Source organism: Anas platyrhynchos, chromosome 1 (assembly GCF_047663525.1).
Source record: "Anas platyrhynchos isolate ZD024472 breed Pekin duck chromosome 1, IASCAAS_PekinDuck_T2T, whole genome shotgun sequence".
Taxonomy (NCBI): Eukaryota; Metazoa; Chordata; class Aves; order Anseriformes; family Anatidae; genus Anas; species Anas platyrhynchos.
Window position 1 is genome coordinate 72,604,311 of NC_092587.1, and position 15,973 is coordinate 72,620,283.

Genomic DNA, 15,973 nt, shown 5'->3' on the forward strand with positions numbered 1-15,973 from the left:
AAACTTAAACCAATCCAGTCAGCACAGCATAAACACCTACAGCTATTCTACACACAAACACTTTACATCAAGGTCAGTTTTGACTCTGAACAATTTCCCTTAAAAAAAAAAAAAAAGCATTAATTTAAAGCTGATACCCGCATGAACATACAGAATACTCATTCAGCTGAGTTAAAGAATGATTTCATGGCTCTATCCATATTCTTACAGTAAAACTTAAAATTTAATAAGTACAAAAATATTGTTTATGCATTTCCCCAGCTGTACTACTATTAAGCATCTATTCAAACCAGAATACCTTTAAAAATCCAGTTTACATCTCACCATGGTTATTTAGTTTTTGAATTCCTGCTCTAACAATGAATAAACCAACACAATGAAGTCACCTTCATTTCACATAATACACTTAGTTCCACTTAGTATGACTGCATATTTTTGTCTGAAGCCATCAAAACAGCAACTAATTTGTGTAAAAGCAACTTTATTTTAAAAGTTATTTTGTCACAGAATCATTGTAGCCTTTCTTAGATGCATTCAAAACCCTCTTCAGCAAACTGCTAAATTCGAGGCTAAAATGGCATGCCGTTTTAGACAACATATATGGCATGCTTGTCAATAACAAGCATGCAGCAAAATCACACATAGATCCCAGAACACCTCACAAAAGCAGAGGTCACTCCTCAAAAGTAGTGAGGCCCTTACCTTCAAAGGCCCTGGCTGCTGCTCCAGAAGGAGCCTTCACTCCTGTACCTAGTCACCTAGGCTGGACTTGCAAAGGGGAAAGACCAGACAAAAAGCAGTTTAGTGATCATTCAGTGCAGGGACTGAGTAACAGGCAAAAAGCTCATCTGTGTTAAAAAAGAAAAACTGCCAACATCCCAGCAAGGCCATCATTACAACACAGAGGACAGGGGACTCCTGTCTGTGCACCTGGTCACATTTGTGGGAAGGGGAAAGGTATCTCCTTGGAAATGGGCTTCTCCCTCAGATTGAGATGAGCTGTTTAGTTGCAGTGCAAGCACGTAAAGAAGGGCTTAAACTCTTTTGCCACTGTTGGAGGTTTTCAGCCTCTTGGTGGACAACTTCTACCAGGGTGTGTTTCCAAGGAAGGAAGGAATTGCAGGAATGCTGGTGGCAACTCACCCATAGCATCAGTTCCAGAATGCTCTCCTGGGCTACCACGGCCCACCTGAGGTTAAACCTGTATCAACAAAACCCTGCTCTGCCTCCTACCTGGAAAACTTGCTGTGCAATAACAAGGTCACAGGATCATTGTTCAGACATCTGGAAAGGTCAGAATGAAATATTCATGTACAACATGAATTCAGCCCCCTTCACGTTTCACAGAAAAGCCAGATGCTATATATATAAAAAGAGTGCTGAAAAATTAAACTAATAATAAATACATATTATAGTATCAATAAAGAGGAATTCATTTTTCAAAGGACTGGTAACAAAGAGGAGGAAAGAAGCCCTAAAAGAACAACATATGAGTATATAGCTAAAGACATTCTTTATGAGATTTTATGGCTTCTAGTTACAGTGTTAAATTTCTACACCCTCAGTTTGTCACATCCAGACAAGGCACAACGTTTACTGTAATCTTTACCCCTGCTTACCCTGTGTATTGTGAGATTTATATCCAAACATGAGCTCCAATTCTCCAACAGCTCTTCCACACAGAAGCTTTTGGTCCTTCCATGAAGTCAGGGGGCATGACCACAAGAGCACAAATTCACCCACCCACCATTGAACCGGAAAAATGACATTGCATGAACATAGAAAATCTTCCTGGACTGAGTCATATCCCTGTGTAAACAGCTACAAGGCTCAGTTCTGTGACTGAGGAGCAAGCACAGCTGTAAGCCAACAGCCTCATATAAAGCCTGCGACTGTTGACCCCATCCATCATTATGAACTTTGAATCCTATTGTTGTGGGATATTGTAGAAATGGACGCATCCCACAGAACGAGCACATTCATGCTCCCAGTTGGTCATACTGGAAGCTAAAAGCTTCTTTAGCTTACAGTCATCTTGCCCCGCACAAAAACCTCTTGTGTGTCCTCACGGGGCACGCCAAACACTGCACAGGGGAACAGCAAGGCTGCCTCCCTAGCATACACACACAAGGAAGAAAGGAGGCAGAGAACCCCAGCCCGACCAGCGGGTCGCTGCACCTTCCGACGGGGCATCTCTCGCCCAAAGGCCAGCACCACCGCAGAGGCTGGCTGGAAAGCGAACCCTATCCTCCCTCCCTCCGCCCTGGGCAGCCCCAGCCGCTTTCTCCCTCCCTTCTCCGGCAGGCAACCGCTGGGGCCCCAGGGGCAGGGGCCGAACGGGGGCCGCTCCCTCCCGCTGCCCCCAGGTGGCGGCGGCCGGCGGGGCCCGGCAGCTCTGACATACCTGGCGGGGGCACGACAGGCGGGCACCGCAGGTCCTCCTGTCGGCCAGCAGCAGGCCTCGGGGCTGGCCTCACCTGTGGGCGGCCGGAGGAGGGGCGAAGGCCGAAGGCAGGGCGCCTCCGGCCGCCGGGAGGAAGCGCGGGGACGTCTGCCATCGAAAGAGACCGAGACTGAGACAGAGGATAGGGGAGGGAAGGGAGAGAAGGGAGGGTAAGGGGGGGGAGAGAGAAAGAGAGGGGTTGCCCCTCGGGCTCGGCTTGGGGCTGCGAGGGGCATGGCAAAGCCCCGGGGCCTTTCGGTTTCTGTTCCTGCTGAGGGTTGCTGGAGGCAGCAGGAGCTGAGGCTGAGCTTGCTGTGACTACAGGGTCCCTCAGCGTCCCTACTGCATGCTCGTGGGTCTGGGGGTAACCGAGTATCAGAGTAGTCGGTATCCGAGTTAGTTGGATTTCCAGAGGGAAGGAAGAAAATAAAACCAAATGCAGAAGGAAGATATGGAAAATAATCACATTTTACTGCCTCTTTATTACTGGGGGGGAATCAGTTATCAAGTGTTTGAGCAGCACCATCTGAATACAGCAGGGAGCAGTGAACACACTGACGTAGAGCTGAGGGGGGATCGGACCTGTGTGAGTTGCTCCAGAGATCTGCGGAGGAAAAGTCAAAAATGCAGCCCCTTGCTGCAAGGCCTGCATGTGTCGAGGGGCTCTGCACTGCGAGTGTGCAGTGGCACTGCTCCATCTGTCTGGAGAACAAACAGGAGACATCTGCCCAGAGGAATTTTCCAGTTTGTATACAAAAGACCGACATTCATCATTTTCACATACCTTTTTTTCCAAAGTGTACGACACCAGTAACTCCTCTAGGCTACCCAAGTGGACGTAGTCCCAAAGCAGGTAGGATACGGTACAAAGTACCATCGGCATCCTAATTAAATGTTCTAGGTTGATCTGTCCCACAGTTTCACCTGGATTATGCCATTTTCTAACTGCTCCCTCAGACTGATGCTGGGAAACAGTCATTGCCAACAAGAGGTGTGTGTGTGGGGGGGGAGGTAGGAAGTAAGCTAAATCACTGGAAGGAGGGAAAAAAAAAAAAAAAAAAAAAGGGCATGAAAAAAGGCACAAAGACATCACTGAGTCACAAACTGCCGGCTGCTTCCACAGATCCAGGATGGATTCCCCTTTTCTCTGACTACTGCTGCTGGCTGCTGTCAGAGATGGGAACGCCAGCACTGACCAGAACGACTGCCTGTATGGCTCTAGCATGTTGCTTGTGCCACCTTTTCCAAACAAAAAGCAGCTCACTGTGGATTCCCTTCTGCCTCTGACTGATGCAGTTTCTTTTCTTTCTTCTGTCTGTGTGGAGAAGCCTCCTCCTTACTTTATTAGAATTAATAAGTACTTTTGCTAAGTGCATGACTTTGTATTTCTTCCATTAAATTGCATGTCATTTCTTTCTCCAGTCAACAGACTTATACAATTCCTTCCATGAGGTATTCCAGTCCTTTTCTTTTGTAACAGAAGGTCTTAGCTTGATGTCATCAGCAAATTTCGTTAGCACACTCATGTTTTCTGTGCCAAGGTCACCAATAAAATTTAAACTAAGATTAGTTCTGAGATCAGTCCCTATGGAACTGCATTAGTAACCGCCTTCCATCCAGAGTTTCCCTTTCAGCACATGCTATTATCCTTACTTTTCATGCCTTACATTCATCCACATCTCTCCATCTTAATTAATATTTTCTTGCATGGCATCCTCTCAAATGTTTTATTAAAGTCCAGAAAGATTTTATCTACCATATTTTCATTGTTTGAAAAAATGATTTATCAGAGAAAGATGCTGGCTTAGAATGGTATATTCTATTCTTGGTGAAGCTCTGCTGCATTTAACTAGTTTTGCATTTACTTCCACATCTTTAATTAGGTTTTCATTCAGCATTTGTTTTAAAGCTTTGTGCACTAATGAGATCAGTTAAAAGAGCCTGTAGTTGCTTGGATCACTTCATTTTCTCACCAAATCCCCCCTGAAGTCTCTGGACTTTTCAGAGTCTTTCCTGAGCTGTTGTTGCTACTAGGTCTGACCTGAAATTAAAGCACAGCAGGCCTATGATTGATTTTGGACTTACTCCTCAGGCTGAAAAAGCCAAATTTTTTTTTTTTTTTTTTTTTTTTTTACTTCAAAGCCTGCCTCAAAGGTTTCTTCTGAAAAACTGTGCATTCAGATTGCCTAGTTCCCAGATTTACTTACAATCATGCCTTCATGATTTTATGCATGCAACCTGAATGTTCTGACATTGCTTTGTATGTTTCAAAAGCATTGTTTTATACTTTTATTTTTATTATTTTAACATTGTGTCTGCAACCACAAAAAAACAGCTAAGAACAATGCTTCCAGTTTTCTCTTTATTAACACTTTCAGTCAATGGATTTAGAATAAACCTTATTATTTTAAAACAAAATCATTTTGCTTGTGCAATTGCAGACAACTGCCATCTCAAAATGAGATGCAGAAGTGAAGTTCATGGGTAAGAGGTTGTCCTATAGATGAGAGCTATTTTGCTCATGTCAGTCTGGTCTAAAAGAGATCTCTTTCTGTGGACTTTGCCACCTTCTTGATTAGCTACCAATTTATATGAGTCTCCAACTGCCTTCTTCCAGATGGTAATGACTATGGTGAGGTCATTCCTGGGAGTGGCATTTAATTCCTCAGAGCAGTAGTACCAATGGGAAGAGAGGAAGGCAAGTCCAAATTTTTGGTTGGTCTACTGTACTTCTATATCATTCACTGGGCATGAAACTCTCCTTGATTGTACCTTAGCCCTTCTGTGTCTTTCTGCATGTTTCAATAAACAGGTTGTTTAGAAAGAACTTTAGATGGAAACCTGTCTATCACCCTAAGCTCAATTTGTAGAAAAGAGGTTATCTAGAAATTTTGAAGAGTGGGAACTTCTACTCACTGAGATCTCCTGCACAGCAAAGTTCAAATTAGGGCAGTGATAACTGCAAGGACTGTAGGATTGTCATTGGAAGACTTTGGTCTCAGCTGCTCATCATCTTATGTTGGCTGAATGCCCACATAAGGTGTATACCACTGGTGTTGTTTTAACTGCATGGGTAGATGATCAATATTCCAGGATCGTAGCTAGGATTGAAAGCTAAGTATAAAGTTAAGTATAGACTACAGTTTCAACACAGAAAGCAAGTTTGACTGATAAAATAGTGTAGTAATATCAGGCAATGTGTTTTTACTCCGTAAAAGATGGCCTCAGATTTTTAATCTCAAAATGCAACAGGTTTGCATCCTGGGTCTCTAAGATAACGTTTCAGCACTGAGGGCAGCTGACTTTATGGGAACTGGAGAAAAGATCAACAAAAACAGCAAAATCATGTTTTCAAGTAATGCTGTGGCATGTTTACCAGGCTAATGCTTACCAGACTACGCATATTAACTTATGCAGTCTTTTTTCTTCATGATAAGAGAATGATATGGGTGAGCGTACCCAATCTGACTCTCAAATGTGTGTATATCCTATCCTTTCATTTTATATGAACAAGAACAAAATATATGTTATTTGTCATCTACAAATCTGTAATTTATATACAGTTTCACTTAAGGAATGTAATTCACTATTGTTACACTTTGCTTTAAAAAAGCTGCAAATGAGAGCCTTCTAACACAAAAATTACTTAATATGGGTTACTGTGTTCCTTATTACTAGGGTTATTTATGATGTATATTTTAAGTTACCACAATGAATGCAACATAAATACACAAATTCAGTATTCAGCAGTGTTCTTTGAATGAATCTGTAATTTCTAAAATGGCAGTGAAGTACTACAGCATGGGTAATAAAGCAAAAACATGGTTTAAAACATGAGAAGAAATTCCTGTTATACCACTTAGAGTAAAAATAATACACATGTCAGTAAAAAAGAACTGCTTGTTTTCTGGTTTTGTTTCTTTAATACTTCCCCCCTTCATGTAGCTTGCATTGCTGCAGAACAGAACAGAATAGAGGAAGAAAGTTGTGATTCGAAAGCAAGATTTAAGTGACTGAAGAGCTGTCTGAATTTTGTTTTTCCTCTCCATTTGCTTTCACACGTTTATGAACTCACAGTTGGATTTCCTCAAACAGGAAATTCCACAGTAATTAGCATTAGTGAGCTATGGTAATAGCAGTCCGGTGAATCCACAGGCTCTTTTCAGTCACTCCCTTTTAAAGGAAATAAATGCTGATATGGGCCAAATCCTCTGTTGCTGGGTTAATATTACCACATTATGCAGCAAAACTATTTACTCTGGCAACTAGCGTGCGTGCTTTTTTGAAAGAAGTTAATTATGATGCATAGATTAACTGAAAGAGTGGTACTTTATGACCCACAAGTACCTCTAAACCACTGCTGCACAAATATGTTTGTTGCTTTAGACGATAAATGTAATTTATCTGGTAATTCCTTGAGGGCAGAGATAAATGAGGAATGAATGAGAAAGACGACAGGTATGGATTTTTCTGAGAGATACCTTCTGCAGCCAAAGAATTCAGTAAGAAGCACATTGGTCCACCTCTCAGTGTGTACCACGCGTTCAAAAAGTTGCACACTTCTTGGTAGGAAAACATGACAAAATCTGTCCCTTGTGAAGACATAAAAGATCTGGTCTTCAACCAAAGAGAGAGATTTAAACCCCTTTCCAAATTTTTTTAACAACTAATGAATAATCTTGGAACCAAGTTCTTTTTATCAATTTCTTCAGCTTTTGTCCAGAAGCCTATTCATGAATCTTTCTACCTCGTATTTAACACTTTCCTAAATTATGCATCAGGTGATGACTTACACTCTGCTTTTTGACATGCATTCATTAATTGGAATTTGTCCCCAAGTTATGGAACATAAAGAGCTGGCTTGAGTCAGGTCATGAATGGCTTGGATCTGAATTTCTACCAAAAGCTTTGTATCAGTTTTCATCAAGAGTTTCCTCTCTCACAAATTAGATGTGCAACTGTGATCTGAGTCTCTGTATAGAAGGACACTATCATAATCAGAACAGGATTTAGATAAGAGTTCTTCCCAAAACAGTTTCCAATGCAAATAAAACAGCAAACTGTAGAATCAGCACATATGGCAGTAGATTTTTATTAATTGGTTAACAATTCCAATAAAATAGATGCCTACATCATCAAAGTCATGTAAACAGAGCTCAATCACCATATGGAACTAGACCACTAGATAATGGACAACAAAGCAAGGCAATTTCATTCACGTTCCATATGGCTTCTGTTGACTTCTATTACACTGAAACTTCCATGTAGGCTATTATGGAGTATCGTCTGCTTTTTGAAATGGCTGAATGAAATTTGGAATCCATGTGTATTCTCAATGGAACAAAAATTCAGAAGGAATGTAAAAAGAACTTAAATTGGTATTTATATATGCATTTCATATATATATATATATATCAGTACTGTGCTTGCTTGAACCCTATTATTTTTTCTCCTATTTGATGAAGATGGCGGGTAAACTGAATCTTACTCCATTTCCAGGACAGTCCTGTTAAAATGCTCTTTCATAAGCCAAACTAAGAAAAGAGGTCCTTTTGTTATAGCAGGACTATTGCAGTAACAAGCCTTAGGAGAGAAACACAAAGGCTACAGCAGCAAATACAAGCAAAGGTATCTATTTACACATTCCTTTATCTGAACCATTCCAAGTGCACAGTACAAATGGACATGAATTCTTATTCCATGGTCAGAAGGATAGAAAGACATAGACATTTTGAGGAATTCACTTGTGAGGAACTGTTGTGAAATTACTGTTCTGCAAAGCCCGATGGTTTTCCTGCTTTCTGTGTGAACACATATGTCATTTGGAGCTAATACTTAACAGATTGGATTTTTCAGACAGATATGCTAAGTACACCTTTTGAAAATCAAATGGTCCTTGCAGAGTGAATTGCCAATGCAATATAAGTGCTTTCCCAAGTGACACAGGGATACAATTACAGCACAGTGGCTTTCAGGTCCGAGTCTCACTGAGTAGGGGGAATTGATGAGGAGACAGCAGAAAGAATAGCCTTCCATCTAGTGGAAGCATTATTTTTAACAGCTGATTCACAACTGTGCAATCTTAACAGTGAGTTTTATCTGATAACCACTACTTGCAGAGCCCCATGCTACCGTATATCACAGCATCTAGCGGCAGATTGGGATGCTGCACTGATACAGGGTCCAGCCTCAAAGCACTTTCTCTCCTTTCGCATGCACAAAACTCTTATTAAGCAGTCGGTGTGCAAGATAAAGTTATTTCAGAAATGAGGTTGGGGGAGCATGTTGTTGCCTTTATTTTTCTTCCTTAATAGGATGGTAACTTGAATAGCAATACCTGTTTGAACTTTGGGCCCCACATGTATTTCATTTTGACTCAAATCTGGTGCCTCTCTTATGGCCAAGTCACATGGGTAGCGTTGGTTGTTTCTTCAGAGATCTTGTAAATCTGAAGCATGTACCTTCGAAGGATGAGCTCCACCTGGCTATGCACAAAGAAGAAAATTGATCTACACCATAAAGCATGCATCATTGGTCTTTTTCCTGTCTCCCATCAATGATAGTCTTCTGTATAAAAGACAGCAGAGGACTTGCATGCTTCATTTCCCTGACCAGATTTATATACCACAGCAGCACCCTAGCAGGTGCTGAGGTTCTGAAGTTCACAGAAGCATTAAGTCATTATTCAAATGAAAAGCTGCTTTTACCTATTAACATATTTTCATCAACAACAAAAAATCATGATGCTGATATGAGGGGAGATATGTCTATTCTTATTTATATGGTAATTGAATGGTCAGGGAGTTGGCCTGTTATTTTCCTGAGACATGGTATGTGTCAATTAAAACTATGTTGCGCTACTGTTCTAATGGAACCTGGCACCATTAAGAAATCTTTTCTTCTTCATACGATGTGATGGGGAGAGAAGCATTGAAAGTCAACCAATTTATGCAACCTACTTTGTAATATGATTGCTGGCTTTTGCCTTTCTACAGACAAAGCAGAATTAATAATTCTTCTCTTTAAAAAGTGACAAGAAAATTATTTCTGTCTATCAAGCCCATCCTAAATAGGAGCAAGAATATTGCTTCCCCTCCCATAAATTTGCATATTTAGAGTGTTCTTAGTAAAATCTGGTGCGTTATAATTCAATGGCTCATATTCTTTGTCAATCAGGCTTCTTTCAAGAGTGAAAACATTTTAAAAAGCCAGCATTCAACTGCAATTCCCTTTCGTCGAAGCAGCACATGCTGTAAAACATGGTGCAAAAAACTTGGGCTTCATTTCAATGGGCAGAATTCCACTGAAGCCGATGGTGCTGTGTTTAGGCTGAACTGGGTCCAAAATGTCCACCAAACTTCCCTGCAAATGCATCATTAACAGCAATAACGGTCAGCACTAAAGAGACACCCTGAGAACACATACCTTATTCTTGTAAAAGAATCATTTTAATAGCCTAGGTTCATCACTCAGGCTGGAGCTACTGCTTAGTGTTCAAGCCAGGGGATCCATTCCTCACTGTTTTATGCCTACCTGGCTTTCTATTCATGCAAATTCTCCAGGGCCTCACCAAAAAGAAAACAAAGACAACGTAGGATTATTAGCATTTTTTGCTGAACATGCTGTTGTGGTTTAGCCCTGCGGGCAGCTAAACACCACACAGCGGTTCGCTCACACTTCCCCCTCCCTCTCTGGGATGGGGGAGAGAAACGGGAAAACGAAGCCTGTGAGTTGAGATAAACACAGTTTATTGAGACAGAAAAATAACAATAACAACATCAATAACAGCAGTGATAGTGCTACTAATAATAATGTGTACAAAACAAATGATGCATAATGCACTTGCTCACCACACACCGACCGATGCCCAGCCTATCCCCGAGCAGCCGGCCTCCCCACCCCAGCTAGCCTATATATTGTTCAGCATGATGCCATATGTTATGGAATACCCCTTCGGCCAGTTTGGGTCAGCTGTCCTGAGTCTGTCCCCTCCCAGCTTCTGCTGCACCCCCAGCCTGCCCACTGTCAGGACAGAGAGAGAAGCTGAAATGTCCTTGGCTTGGTGTAAACACTGCTCTGCAACAATTAAAGCATCAGCATGTTATCAGCACTCCTCTCATCCTAAGCCTAAACATAGCGCCCTACCAGCTACTAGGAGGAAAATTAACTCTGTCCTAACTGAAACCAGGACACACGCTTACACACATGGCACTAGTTTCTGACCTATGCAGCCTTAGCCTGAAAAGAGAGGAGTTGAGGTGCAGAAAGGAAAACTATAGTCCTCTCATGAATTTCACAGGTCAAAACCATCACTTAGAAGGGGTTTGATGGAGGAGTTGTAGGAAAAAAAAACAAAAAACAAAAACACAACACAAAACACAAACAACTCTGAAGAAATTACTAGAAGGTGAATTGCCTAAATTTCAAGGTATGTTGCCAAGGCATCAAATGTAATACCAAAGGACAAAGCTCAGATTCACAAGCTGCCCATTGCCCCTGAACTCCACTCTTCATGAGTTTCCAGCTTCTCATGAGGAAGGCACATCAGAGCACAATGCGGATTTCACCCACAGAGATTTAACAAGTCATGTTTACTTATTATTATTATTATTTTTATTAAAAAGAAACCTGTTCTTAAGACAAGAAGTATTCATAAACCAATGGAATGTATGTACTTACAGCTAAATAGTGTGTGTGTTGGCCAAAGCACTGGCAGACTGCTTTATAACTTTTGTATTTTGTAGCTGTGGAACTGAGATAATGAGGAACTTGAGTGTGTGACTGATAAGCAGTTTGACTAGCATCCAACAGCGCCAGAAACAAGGACCAAGGAAAAGCTATGCTGGATACTGTGTCTCTGTAGGATGAGCAGTACAACAGAGGAGGAAGTCTCCTAGTGTATTTGTGGATTGATTTAAAGCAACAGAGTGTTTAAATAACTCTGGTCTTAGCTGAATGCATGATGAATAGGGTTCAGGTAGTATATTGCATATGGATGAGGTAAGCAGCCAATTAATAATTCCATGTAGTAGCTGGTACTACTAGTATTGCTAGTACTATTTGTAGTTACAATAGCAAGTACATGCCCTAGCTAAATTCAAAAGCTGTTTTGAAAGTGTTTTATACTTTATATATATCTAACAAGCAAAATTGTGTCTCCGGAAAATGACACCTAACATCTTGACAACACCAGAAAAATGCAAGGCTTTAGTTATATTGATATACCCACTGTTGTGCAACTATTTCTAGAAGTGGATGCTGATACAAATAGGAATAAGCTGTTCTTCCCAGACACTGCCATTTTCATCACAGAAAGACCGGGATTTCCAAAAAAGTATTTAGGGTTGTTAAAAAGATATGATCAAATAGAGCTTTAGATCAGATTCATGTATTGTCCTTGTACATATTCAAGAACCCTAGAGGCAGTCATATGTACCAAAAGGAGAAAGTTCAGATTTAAGCAAGATGAGATAAAAATCAAACACAATAAGGAAGAAATGTCGCACACGTTCACACTGGGAGTGGAGATTTTCCAAAGTACAGGACTGAAAATTTTATAACATGTAAATGTTTAAATTGCAATCTGTCAAAGGGCAAATGAGCATCATGCATTATTCTTGGAAACATTAATTTCAAGTTGCACAGTATTACAGAATGATCCCACTTTCAAAAGTCAGAGTTTTTGATAATTAAAAACAAAACAAAAACAAACAAACAAAACATGAAAGGCATTTCATTGCATCCATTTAATCATAGTCTAAAGATACCAGTCTGGGAAAAAAAATAATAAGGAAAAGCCAAATGTAACAGAAAAATCTGAGTTAAAAATTAGGAAAACTGAATAAAATATGAGTTAAAAAATAATCATGAAAAAATAGGAAATTGTAGCTGGGGGGATGCAGTGTTCCCTCCCCTTCAGCTATGAAGGCAAATACATTTGTTATATACCCCTTCAGAAAGGTAGAGGCCATGTGCAAAGGGACTCAGTGCAGAGCTGATTAACTGGAGAGAACCTGCTGAGGGTGAACGCTCAAGAATGCCTGCAAGTGGAGCAATGAGGCTGCAGGAATCCAGTGGTTAACTGTGGGCTCTGCTGAAGCTTTCTATGGCTGAGAATGATTTTTATGACCAAAGACCTCATGGGGAGGAAGGGTTTTCTGGACGAGAACAATGACTGAAGCTACAAAGCCTGTCAGAGTAGTACTGATTCATGGAAGAACTCTACAACTCAAAGCAAATGAGTCATAAAGTAGGTATGCGGTTTATTTCGGAGCTGGGCACATGCGGGATAGCTCCCAAAGGCATGAGTGCCCTAACGCGGCAACTTGCTTTGGTTATATGCAGTAAAGAGTTACATATGTATTAAGTTTCCCAATACAGCTATACATATTCATGACCTATCTCCACTTTGTATTAAAATTAGCTCCAAGAAGTCATTTCCATAAACTCCTCCCATCTGCACCTGCATAGTGGCTTCTGGTGGTGATCATCAGGGGATCACGGGAATGAAGGTTGATAACTCTTCTTCATCACCACTTGTTGCCTTTGTACAGACCTAACTGCTCCTTGTCTCTTGTCCAAACCACAAGGTTGGTCTCAGCTATTTTTTGAGACAGGTTCCCCATTTTGTCAGGAAACATCCTCTGTGAGGGGTCTCAAGACTCCTTGTTTCAGTTAATTTGCACAGCAGTAAGCAAAGGCACTCAGCAATATCTATTTTAATGCGATTAAGCGAGCCCCCATTCTTCCATTCCTAACTTCAGTAAGTACAATTGTTTTATTTAGAAATCATCATTGCGATTAAGCAAGCCCCCATTTTTCTATCCCTGGCTTCAGTATAGGGGTAACACTTTATTCACAGAAAAGTTTGAAAAATCAGCGGAGAATGGCTGGGAGATGGAGAAGACAAAACAATGCTATATAAGGACTGAATGTTGGAAACGAGTTGTTTATAATTTATTTCACGGACCTTTACATTTTTCATGCATATTTTCTCTCTAAGCCCTTGCCTGCACTCCCAGAAATCTTTCAAGACGGTAGAAAATAAAACCTACCCCATTTTCACTTGGCGAGGCGATCGGCTCCGGGACAGACGCGTTCTGCAGCGGAGCGGGATACCGGGACAGGGAGAGCTTTTCCTCCGGCACCAAGGCCACTCGAGGCAGCCGAGGGAGCTGCCAAAGCCCGGCAGCCCGCGCGAGGGAGGCTGACGAGACGTAGGCGGAGCCGGCAGCGCCCCCTCCCCGGCCGTTCAAAAGCCGCCCCTGGGGGGCGCGGCGACCTGGACGGGCAAGCAGGGCGGGGCGTGGTAGTTAGTGCAGGCAGGGCGAGCCGGGAGGGCAGAGCGATCCCCCCGCCCATAAGAACAACTCATCTAACGGCTGTCATCCACTAGCAAGGGCGTAATGGTCTACACTAGGCAGAGAGCTCTCCCTAGGAAGTCTGTAACCACCCAGACTGACTTCCCGCTCAGCAATGCGGCAGTTCAGGTCTCTGGATGCAGGGAGTGCCTGAGCCTGTTGCTGCCCTTTGAGAGACACCGTGTATCTGAGGTGTAAGCAGGTGGATGACCTGGTCCGCCTGGTGGCAGGGCTCAAGGAGGAGGCGGAGAGGTTGAGGGCCATCAGTGAGTGTGAGTGGGAGATAGACTGGTGGAGTGACTCCCTGCAGGGCCTGAAGGAGAGGTACTGGAGTGAGACACCCCAAATGGGGGTGGGCCCCCTGCCCTGTCACAGTCGGGCAGAGGGGAGGGGACCTGGGCGTTGAGGAGGAATGGAGACATTGCAGGCGATGCCCCCTTCCCTCCCCCGCCCCCCCCCCCCCACCGGCCCTACCTTCCCAAGTGCCCTTACACAATAAATTTGAGGCCCTGGAGTTTGAGAGAGCAATGGGTAAGGTTGGGGTAGGAAGTCTGCCCAGGAGGATGCCTAGGGCAAGGAAGTTGACTCCACACCTCAAGACTGCCTCCACCAAGAAAGACAGAAGGGTAATCTCTGTAGGTGACTCCCTTATCAGGGGAACAGAGGGCCCTATTTGTCAGCCTGACCCTACCTGTAGGGAAGTCTGCTGCCTCCCTGGGGCTAGGGTCAGGGACATTGCCAGAAAGCTTCCCAACCTGCTTTGCCCCTCTGACTATTACCCTCTTTTGATAGTCCAGGCTGGCAGTGATAACATTGAAGAGAGAAGCCTGAAGGCTATCAAATGGGGCTTTAGGGGATTAGGATGGTTAATGTATGGGGTGGGAGTACAGGTTGTGTTTTCGTCCATCCCTACAGTGGCAGGGAGGGGTACAGAGAGGACACGGAAAGCCCACCTGATAAACACATGGCTCAGAGGCTGGTGCCAACACAGAATTTTATTTTATTTTATTTTATTTTGACCATGGGGTGCTTTACTCGGCACCTGGCCTGATGGCCACAGACGGGTCCCTATCGCTAAGGGGAAAATGGATCCTAGCCCAGGAGCTAGCAGGGCTCATTGAGAGGGCTTTAAACTAGGTAAGAAGGGGGATGGGACTGAAATAAGGCTTGTTGGAGGTGTGCCAGGGGGAATAATGACTAGGCCAGAGGAGAAGGCAGTGGCGCAACTGAAGTGCATCTACACTAATGCATGCAGAATGGTAACAAAGAAGAGGAGCTGGAAGCCATCGTGCGGCAGGCAGGCTATGACTTGGTTGCCATCACGGAAACGTGGTGGGGCCACTCTCATGACTGGAGTGCTGCAATGACTGGCTATAGGCTCTTCAGAAGGGACTGGCAGCAAAGAAGGGGTGGTGGTGTGGCTCTCTATATCAGAGAGTGTTTTGATGTCGCAGAACTTGAGGCTTGGAATGATAAGGTTGAGTCCCTATGGGTTAGGATCAGCAGGAAGGCCAACAAGGCAAGCATCCTTGTGGGGGTCTGTTATAGCCCACTGAATTAGGATGAGGAGACAGATGAGGAATTGTAAAGGCTGCTGACAGAAATTGTGAAATCGTCAGCGCTTGTTCTTGTGGGGACTTCAACTTCCCAGACATATCCTGGAAGCACAACACAGCCCAGAGAAAGCAGTCTAGGAGGTTTCTGGAGAGCGTGGAAGATAGCTTCTTGACGCAGCTGGTTAGTGAGCCTATCAGGGGAGGTGTCCCGCTAGACCTTCTGCTCACAAACAGAGAAGGACTGGTGGGAGATATGTTGGTCAGGAGCTGTTTTGGGCAGAGTGACCACAAAATGGTAGAAAGTTCTTGGCGAAGTCAGGAGGGGGATCAGTAAAACCGCAGTCTTAGACTTCCAGAGGGCAGAGCTGTTCAGGACACTGGTTGGCAGAGTCCCTTGGGAGGTGGTTCTGAAGGGCAGAGGAGTCCAGGAAGGCTGGGCCCTCTTTAGGAAGGAAATCTTAATGGCTCAGGAGCAGTCTGTCCCCATGTGCCCAAAGACGAGCTGGCGTGGAAGAAGACCCGCCTGGCTGAACAGAGAATTGTGGTTTGAGCTTAGGAGAAAAAAGAGGGTTTATAATCTTTGGAAATGTGGGCAGGCCACTAGGGAGGACTAT

The 15,973-nt window shown here is 43.2% G+C and overlaps 1 protein-coding gene across 21 annotated transcripts in view; it reads right to left on the reverse strand.

Moving 5' to 3' along the window:
* Nucleotides 1-13,701, reverse strand: part of ARHGAP8 (Rho GTPase activating protein 8) — a 113,542-nt gene extending 99,841 nt beyond the window's left edge. For 2 of the 21 annotated variants that reach the window (XM_038173385.2, XM_038173384.2), the window contains exon 1: nt 2,405-2,635. In XM_038173385.2, the coding sequence (XP_038029313.1) occupies nt 2,405-2,558 (154 nt within the window). In that variant the 5' untranslated portion in view covers nt 2,559-2,635. Of the gene's footprint in view, nt 1-1,619; nt 1,753-2,404; nt 2,645-13,497 lie in introns of those variants that run through there. The other 19 variants (XM_027450276.3, XM_027449913.3, XM_072041459.1 and 16 more) reach the window with 18 other exon arrangements.
* Nucleotides 13,702-15,973: the final 2,272 nt, after the last annotated feature.